Here is a 10,317-nt window from a genome sequence, read left to right as displayed (position 1 = left end):
GTGGTCAACTATACATGATCTGATGGATTTGGAGGTGAAAATGAGTTGAAGACACTTCAATCATGTTGGAACAAGTGTTGAATGACATCTCAAAGCTTAAAAATGAAGGAAATCAAGTCAGGACAAAAACTGCCAAAAATAGAAAGTGACCTTTAACTGAAGTTTCCAAAAATGGAAAGTTTTGGACCTCAAAGCCACGTGTCCAAGGAAGCTTCAAATGAAAATTTGTTCAACATGAAAGTTGTAGATCTTGTTCTCACCTTTCCAAAAAGTCCAAGAACTTGAAAATCCAATGTATGGTTTGGAAATTGGGGCTCAGTGAATTTCAAAAATGACCCGTAATCAGGAGGCCATAACTTCCACATGGATTGTCCAAATTGCAAGTTCTTTATATGCACAAACTCCATTTGACATGTACTTCAAGGGTGCATCATTGGATTTGTCCAAAAATGGCCAAGGCAAAAAGTCACTTTTCAACTGGACAGCTGAATTGGACCAGGGGCAAAATTGTCCAACTTTCAAAATAATTGAATTTTTTTGAATGGGACTTTTTCCAACACCTCAGGAATGGCATTTTAAGGGTGTTTGAATATTCATTTCATGGCTAAGGCATGTAAATTGGATTTGGGCTTGGAAAATGAAGTGCTAAAAATGGACATTTTGCAAATTCATGGTTTTTGAATGCAAGGCCAATTCTAATACACTCCATATGCCAAATAGAACTTGTTTGAGCTGTCATTTGCTGTCACATTGCATTATTTGGAGAGGACCATTTTGCCCTTGCACTTAAAAAGCTCATTAGCACTAATCACATGATTTTGGTAATTATGGATTAAGAAGTGGATTAAGGAGATGGTATATATTGTTAATCATAACAGAATTTGTTAACCACATTTCATTCTTCAAGATCCAAACTGAATTTCCCTCCAAAACCTCTCAAATTCTCTCAAAACTTCATCACTTTTTTTTCACATTTCTTCACAAAATCTTCATCAATTTGCTTCGTTTTTGATTGATTCAGGTTCTACATGTGGTTGTGGTGAACTGTTTTGCAGAATTCGTGGCCAAATCTTCAAGAATTCCAACTGTCCAAAGGCTTGCACAACAATGGCATCTTCATGATTCTTGCACTTGGAGCTGTTTCGAGCTAAGTTAGCTTCTCCATTCACCTTCCTAATCAACAAACTCCATCTGTTTTCACCATTGGAGCCTTGAGGAGCTCGATTTCGCAACTGTTGCTTCATAAGGTCAGAATTCAAACCTTTCGATTCTTGAAATTGACATGTGGTTTAGGTAGATCTTGCAACGTAGAACACACTGCAACTTGAATCATGCGTTTTCGTTAAGAATTGAATGAGATATGTAGATCTGAACTTTTGATGATAAATTTTCTTTTGCTCGATCCGGTTAGCATGAGTAGATTTAGGATGAATGCTTGTTGTTTCGATGTTCTACATGACGAGACGTTTCGATCGGTATATTGCTTGCATGATTCTGTGAAAATTTGTTCGTAAGTGTGTGTTGTGTTCACTGTTCCGTCGTCTTTTTTCGCGAGGAAATCGCGTATTCGCCTAGCGAGTGATCCATTCGCCTAGCGAAGCTTGAAGAAGATGAGTGTTCGCCTAGCGAAGCTTCCGGTTCGCTTAGCGAAACCGCGCGGTTTTTTATTTCATTTTTTTTCACAATTTCATTTCATTTTGATGCCTGATCTTTAGAAATTCATAACTCACTCGTTTTTTATCCAATTTTGGTGAGATTTTTTGCATTGTTCTTCTGGAAATGTGTAGAATTTTATCATGATTTTTGTGGATTTTTTTGCATGTGTAGAAAATTAAAATGCCTAAGGTTTGATTGTATGTGTCATTTTGTACATGGTTTGCCAAATCCAATGTGAAATGCTCATAATGTAAAATAAATTCTTGACAATTTTTGTGATGATTGTTGACTGGATGATGTTCATTTATATGTAAATTTCATGAGTTTTTGATACCTGATCATTGAGATATGAATTTTGGAACTTAGGTGTGACAATTTGTGTCACACCTCTTGATGTCAACTTGTTGAATTTAATTGGATAGCCTATGCATGTTAGAATTGAATGAAATTTGGCATGATGACTTGTGGACATGTTAGGATGCTTGATGAATTTTTGTAGGATTTTTCACTGTATTTTCAATTTAATCTTGATTTTTCATTTCTGGTTGTTGAAATTGCAAGCTCATGTGATACATGTTGGTAGATTGATTGGGAAATCCTCATATTGTATTGTATGGCCATGAAATTTGATATGCATGAACTAGACACGTTGTGTGACCTCCCTGTTTTGGTCTCATCCATTTCTTTTTTGTTTTCATTGAGTTATGAATTTTTGAAGTGGATGTATGCATTGATGTTGTGAATTGAAGCATGAAATTGTGTCTGTTTTTGTTGATTTTCATTGACATGGTTCCATTTGCCCAATTGAGCTCAAATTTGACATGGTAGACCTTGATTGACCCCTGTTTAGGTGTAATTAATTTGAGAATTTTTGGATGTGTTTTGGTATGGATTTGAATGCGATAATTCTGTTTGTATATTTGGTGCTTCATTTGAACCAATATGGATTGTTTTATGCATGAATTGAACTTGATGGATGATATAAACATGAGACCAAGGATGTTTGCTCTTGTTTGATGTTAATTTGATGTTGGATGGTGGATACCTTGCTGTTTTAACTTTTTTCTTGCTTTGGGACCCTAGGCTTGGCCTAGTGGTCTAGTTGCTAATATTTGCTTGGTTTTTCAGGATCAAAAGCATAATGTACATGGAGAATGATACAAGTTGATTTTAATTGATGTTGTGGATGTTTGTACACTAACATAACATTGTTTTGTAGGTGTTGGAGCTTGGGCTTAAGCCTTGAGCTTGCTTTGTGTTGTATTGTTTAAGCTGTTTAACTGTTTGCTTTACAGTTTGTCTGATTGAGTACTGACTGAGTTTGATTGTTTCCAGGTACTTTAGTTGCTCAGTTCCTTGTGAACTATTGCTTTGCTTTGCTTTGCATAAGCAATTTGCATTGAGGTAACTTCTTAAAACTTCATGTAGTCTGGAGACCCGGCTGTTACCGGGCCGGGCAAATTGTCTGAAGTCCTCCTTAAGAGGCAATGCTTGTGTATGTTTATTTTTAAGCCAAGCAGGAAAAGCCCTTCAAGTAAGGCAATTGGTGGAAGGTAGGGACAAGCAACCTGTCCCCCACTATTCAGTGAGTCTTCTCCTTGCTCCCATTACATGGTTGTAGCATTGAGATCAAAAGCCCAAGATCTGTTGTGTCAGAGTCATCGAGTATAGAAGGGTTCCCCTATTCTGGACCCATGCTCATTTGTCAGCTCTCCCTGGTTAGGGATAAGAGCTGTGAGGTCTGATCCTCACTTCATCCTTTCATCTGCTTCACCTTAGCCTCGTAATGGCAAGGTTAAGAGCAAACACAGCCTGTACAGACGATTGCTTAGGCAGTCAAACCTGATTGATTGAGCCCCTTGTTTGGCTATAGTGCGTGTTATGTGGATATCTGATTGACATGCTTGTTCGAGATACCTGTTCTCATTTGATGATATATGATTGTATGCTTGTGTGCTAGCTTCTTTCCTGGTTAGGTTAGTTTGCTTATGCAAGTAGGATAGAAAACCGAACTTAGGGTTAACGATGCATGACAACATTAGGCTCGAGTCTCAGCTCCCTAGTTGTGTATCTTTCCCCGGTTTCTGGTTAGCAATTTAGTCCCTTTCAGGGGAACTACATCGCCCTGATCCTCGTGCCAGACGAGGTATGTAGGCAGGTGGTCGTGCGAGACCACTCCGGGCAACCTTTTTCTTTTTTTGCGTGTGTTTACTTGTTATCTGACTGTGTGTTTTGGTTCGGATGCCGACGTAAGCCCAGTGATTGGCTGTCGGGCTCCACGTTTGCCCTTTTGAGTGTGTTTTGGTTCGGATGCCGACGTAATTCCATCAAGTGGTTGTCGGGCTCCATGTTTGCCACCCTTGCTTGTTTGTATGTTTGTGTTGTTTGGCGTGCGTAAGCCGAACTACAGTGGCTCTGATTCTTGTTCCAGACAAGATATGTAGGCATAAGGTGCGATACCTTATCGAGCCCGTTCCTCTTAACCCCACCTGCGTTCCCTTGTGTGTGTGTGATGTTTAGCAACCTTTTCTTTATTCTAGGACGTGGATCCCGTCGAGTACGACGGACGTGAGGGGTGCTAATACCTTCCCCTTGCGTAACCGACTCCCGAACCTTTTCTCTCTGGTCGCGAGACCATGTCTTTCCAGGTTTCTCTGAGCGTTTCCTTTCCCTATCTTGGGATAAATAACGTTTAGTGGCGGCTCTGTGTGTTTTTATTTTTAGCTCGCCGGTTGATTTTTCGCAGGATGCGACAGGGACTTTTTATTATTCCAACTTATATACTCCAATAATATTATTCCACTAAATAATTATCCCAATAATTATTATCCCAAAATAATAATAATAATAATTCAAATATTCTAATTAAATTAATAAACATATTATTAATTTAATTTAAATAAATACATATTATTATCGGGGTGTTACAAGTTGACTGGATGTAGCTTCGTTAACAGTGAACCAGGATAAAAATACTTGGGTTGTTTATCTTTATCTTTGTTGTTTGTGTTCTTGGGTTGCAAAAAGTTTTAAATCTAGAAACTCAATTCAAATTCCCTCTTCTTGTATTTCTTGAACCTTCAAGACACCTGTATATCGTCCGCCATTAGGAACTATGTCGCCTTAAGTGCCCAGTGCTCATCCAATCAAGGGAAATAAAGAAGAAGACATGTCTTGGTTAGAGAGAAGTCATGGTCACCAGGATTATCTACGTCTTCCTAGGAAATAGGGATTCAATAGTCCTTCATTGACTATTGGGTAGTTATTATTCCTAAGAAAACTCTAGGCCAAGAGCCTCTATAAATACCTCACTCTTTGAAGGGAGAGGGACTGGTTAATATACACCTAGCATAACATAAAAAACATATATCCTCTCACCTCACGTGAGTCGACCCTCTCTTACCACCATAAACATCACCAAACGGGGTCTCTCACCACCGTGAGAAAACCCTAACTTTTAACTACAAAGGCATATGGTTATCCCCTACCCGCATAGAGATACAACACACTCTTGTACTTTTTTTGACAAATACAAACTTTTATATAATATTAGTTCAATAAAACTACCCTTTCTTGGTTTTGCCATTACAAGAGTGAAAGAGTTGTTTTTTTTAAATGTGTTTTTCAAATGAGCATAAAACCTCCTTTTATAGTAAAATATTTAGGGGGGAAAAAGAAACTTTGAAAAGACCCAAAATAATCAATAATTGATTATGTTACTGCAGTAATTGATTATGCATAAGAAAAATAGGAAAGTTTTGTTGAACCTGAACCCTAATTCACTATTAGGTATCCATAGTTGATTACTAGAAGAGACTCACTTCATAATTGATTACATTACCACCATAATATATTACAGGACAAATTTTACTTCATAATTCATTAGAAACACTATAATGAATTATGTTTAGTTTACAAAGACTTTTGGTTTTTTCCAAAGAGATTTTCATATGAAGTTTAAAAAAGATAAAGTTTTGAAAATGGTTTTATGAATGTGTATAGAATTTTACAACTTGAAGAGTAAATCACTTATTTTACATAATTGATCCTATAAAGATATTAATGCTTCAAGTTCGAATGAGAGATGTCATACTTTCAACTATCACAGTCGTTCCTTGACGAAGTTAATGATGTTTGATCTTTGTTGTATCATAATCAGAAACTTCACACTTTTTATTTAAGTTATTATTTCTCAATTCTTTTATGATATATATATATATATATATATATATATATATATATATATATATATATATATATATATATATATATATATATATATATATATATATATATATATATATATATATATATATATATGATACTATAATATGTTTTCTCTAGCAGCATCAAAACTTGTTAAGCACATAGAACAAGACCTTCTTATATCACAACTATTTTATAAAATAGTTACGTATAATTTCTCGTGTAATCCATTTTGTTTGATTACAATCTCTCAATGTCTTGGACGATATCATAAAGGATGATAGTTTTATGGGACATAAAATACTCATATCACAACCGAGTATGTTAGTGGTCATAAACAGCCTCCCAAAAATATTTAATTTCAATAAAAAAATATAGTTAGTTCTCAATTGCTATCTATAAAAATCTCCTCATTTCTATAGACAGGAAGAAGCATTAAGTATAAAATATTGTTGAACAACTATGAGAAATTCATCATTATATAAAGAAAATTTAAACGAATCTCATGATTCACATTATTTATGGACAAATTCATCTATAACGGAACTAGTGTTTCATTCTTAATGAGTTCATGACCAATACACTAGAAAGAAAATAATAAAATCTTACGAACAATTAGGGATGAATCTTTAGTGATGCATTGTCTTCTCTCCTGCTACACTGCTTCAAAATGTGCCTCTTTGATTATAAAATTCATAACTCTAATGATACAATTTGTTTGGTTATTTGGTTATGATGATTTTTGTTTGGATTGGTCTTTTCCAATGCTTTTTTGAAATCTTTGTTAAGTACTACAAAAACATTAGAGAATTAAAAGCAAAAGCACTTAAATTGAATAAAAAAATAAAAACATACGATGACAAACAATCATCCGAGTCATCCGTAAACATTTTGGTTAATGGAATTCAATAAAGCTTAGGGACCAAAGAACTATCTGTGAATTGGATTCTAACATCAAGAATGAAAAACCATTACTAGTCATTCCAATGGACCACTTAAAGGTTGATTTTAGGCACAATGAATAATAATTAAAAACATTTTTAACTATTATTCAACATAATATTACATTATTCCACATCATCTAATCATTAATCTAAATGAGTCATGAATTAACTTTAAAAAACAAACACACAAATTATATCGGAGGGTCCTCTAAAAATAAGTATTATCATTTAAGTATTACAACGTGTTTAGCTTCTCAAATTATTGTTGATCCAAAAAAAATATATATTTCCATATAATTAAAATATGCATGAATATAAAAAAAACATCACAATATAAATGTTTTATTATATAAGTCGTTTTCTTCTTCTTTTTTTCTTGAGATGAAATGGTGGTGTTTGGAATGAATTTTAAAAAAATGAAAACAAAAATAAATGATTTCTTTTTAAATCGAATAATCACTAAAAATTCAGAGACACGTAATTATAAATATTAGAATTTAATCTCTAATAAAAATGTTCAATCTAATAATATTAATTTCTGAAGTTTTATCTTAGTTGAATTAGTGTTGTTTTCACCTTCTTACTAATTATTATTTTTTCTTTTTTACTACAATTATTTATCAATTGAAGTGATGGTCCCCACTTATAGATAGTTATACTTATACCTGTAGAAAAATTGCTATATACATACAGTATTTTGCAAAATGACTTGCCGTTTTCTTATTATCTGTTTTTTAATCCAAATACTTTTTTTATTTCAATATACCACCAGAAATATTTTTTAATAAAATCTTGCACTTTTAGAGTTAGAGAATACTCTATATATCTATCCATAAATTCAAAATTTATTCATTTCTCTATGTTTACATCGTATTCACTTTCACAAATCCATATTGCAGAGAACATAAAATCATTTTTTTCCATCTTATAATAAAACATTAGCATGCAAAAAAAAAAGTAGAAAAGATCATTATACATTTCATCTTGCATCTTGAAATCTAAGAGACAGAAAATCAGAGAAAACAAATAGCAACAAAATGTTAATAGTGATGAAAATGGTTACAATAATTAAGAAAATGAACCATGTCCACATAACAACCCTCATTATGCACCTTGCCTAAACTTTCCTTGAGGAGGAGGACCCAGCTTTATTTCAAAACTCTTCATATCATGATGACCATGAGAAACTGGCTTCTGCATCCTGACTCCTCCTCCATGTCCATTATTCATAGGCTTAGAAGCTGCAATTTTTTTGTCAAATCCAAATTCAATATCAACTTCTTTTGGACGTGAGTGTTGGTTCTGGTTCTGGTTCTGCTTCTGCTGCTGTTTCTGTGGTTTAACATGTTTCTGACTGTGGCTTTTTCCGTTGCCGCGGCGGCTGCAGAACCTTCCAAGACAACAGGCAATAGCAGAGATTATTATTATGACGGCTAAGACAACAAATACTGACCCAAATGATCCATTTGATGAATGGTGGTCAGGTTCAGGTGGTGATAGGTATGTGACAGTGGTTGGATAAACCTGAACCGGCTGCTGCTGTTGCTGCTGTTGTTGTTGCTGCTGCATTGGTTGTTCTTGTAAAGACATGTTAAGAAAACTTTGTTTTTGTGGGGAATAAGGAAAAATTGTTTGGTATTTGAGGATGAAGTTGTTGTTCTTTGAGTGTGGACTAAGGTGAATTTAGAGTAACTCAATTACTCAAGTATATTTTGGTGTGAGGAGAGTAAATTGGAGATGAAATAAATAGGAATATTTTTTTGAATATAAAAAGGGGGGAGAGGGGAACTTTTGCTTTAATAAAGAAGAAAATTAAAGATATTCTTTGAGCTCTTTACTCATTGATGAGTCTTGTGATTGCTTTGTAATGAGAGAAAGTGATGAGATCTTGGGGCATCAAGGGACATAGCACTCTCATGGCCCAATGAAAGTGCAGCTTTTGTTTACTTGGGGTGTTCCCATTGATAATGATTTGAATGAGATGTTACACACTACATACTGAATATGTTAACTGCTACGCCCCAGAGCATATTCAGATGAAATGATAAGAAATCTCTTTCAATTTAATCAAAAATCTTAGATATAAACTCAGTCATTATTAAATTTTCTTGAAATAAAATTTTACTCTATTGTGATCCTCCGTAGTTCAAGAAATTAATCTATAACTATGCATTTCAAATTTAAAAAAAAAAAAAAACTAAACTACAATAGTAATAAAGATAGCAAACTGTAGTACAACTAAAACATGTTAGGATAGACCGGGTCAAGGATTTTATTGAGAACTGTGAAAGGAAAACACTAAGATAGAGACCAATATTTTAGGTTATTAACATTGGGATCTGAAAAAAAGTATCCAGCACTAACACAATTCCAAGGGCAACCTTATCAGCTTATTGGGGCCTCCCTGTCTTTATTCCATTTGAAAAATGGAATCTACTTGGGACTGTTGAGTTGGTATTGGTGATACTATTAGTCATCATATAGATCATCCACTAATATATTAATGTCACAATTTGAATTTGATTCTGATTTGGGACCGTCAGATTTTAAATTATACCCGTAAATGGACGGTGAGATTGATGTTCTGGATTAGACAGTTCCAGCAATGAGAATATGATTATGTGAACAAAGCGTGGGTTGTGTTTCATCCAGCGATGCCAATGGCTGGCATAATGGGATTGTTCTTTCAAAAGGAAAAAATCTCTCTAGAGGACTTAAAGAATCCAAATTCAAATTCTTTTACTAATTGAAGATCATGTTGCAAATTCTCTCAAAACCCTATTGATCTTATTGTTTTATAAGAAAGAAATAATGCAGAAATTGAGTCAAACAAGCAGTGGCGTGGCATTAAGATTCAAAAGCATTGTTAACAGCAGTAGGCATATTTGTCTGCAAAAGGATTTCATACTTGCTTGTCTTTGTGAGAGCAACGAGTCAGAAATTTCAGTATAAGGTTTCTAATATTTGCAAACCACTTTTCTTATGGACCCCAATGCTTTAACTCTTCTTTTATTATAAGACAATATTGTCACTATTTTTTTATTTTTTTAAATTCTGTGTACGAAAAATCAATTAATCAGAGATCAATGATATTGTTTAATAGAAAATTCGATTAAATTATGTGTGTTTATTATTAGTTGAATATTTAATTTATATAATAGTTTAGATAATTGATTGTTCAGTAACATTAAAAAAGAAAGTTTTTCACTATAATAAAAATCAGAGCAATATTTTAAATTTTGTTCAGAAAAATCACCTTGTACTCTAATTATAAATGCTGCATGCACATGACTGAAAACCGGTTGTTATGAAAACCGATTATAGAGCAATAGTTTTCTACCATTTTAAATGCAGTAAAAAATGGTTGTTATGTTTAACAAATAGAGAGTAATTAGAAATTAAAACATTAGAAAGCTTAGAGAACTATTGCTTGCTTGATTGTCTAAGTCTTTTTAAAGATTTATGCAATATACAAACTTAATTGAGTTCGAAAGAAGTGAGACCTTGAGGT

General features: G+C 33.8%; 1 protein-coding gene across 1 annotated transcript; it reads right to left on the bottom strand.

Moving 5' to 3' along the window:
• Positions 1-7,764: 7,764 nt before the first annotated feature.
• Positions 7,765-8,564, bottom strand: LOC127119318 (uncharacterized). Its single transcript, XM_051049526.1, has one exon. It carries the CDS (start codon positions 8,394-8,396, stop codon positions 7,911-7,913), a length of 486 nt encoding a protein of 161 aa, XP_050905483.1. The 5' UTR covers positions 8,397-8,564; the 3' UTR covers positions 7,765-7,910.
• Positions 8,565-10,317: the final 1,753 nt, after the last annotated feature.

Source organism: Lathyrus oleraceus, chromosome 2 (assembly GCF_024323335.1).
Source record: "Lathyrus oleraceus cultivar Zhongwan6 chromosome 2, CAAS_Psat_ZW6_1.0, whole genome shotgun sequence".
NCBI classification, from domain to species: Eukaryota; Viridiplantae; Streptophyta; class Magnoliopsida; order Fabales; family Fabaceae; genus Lathyrus; species Lathyrus oleraceus.
Note: the sequence above shows the minus strand (reverse complement) of the source record. Positions and strands in the feature narration are given on the sequence as shown.

Bases quoted from the DNA above. Each gene is read 5' to 3' on its own strand.
- LOC127119318 (XM_051049526.1), bottom strand. From the start codon at position 8,396: ATGTCTTTACAAGAACAACCAATGCAGCAGCAACAACAACAGCAGCAA.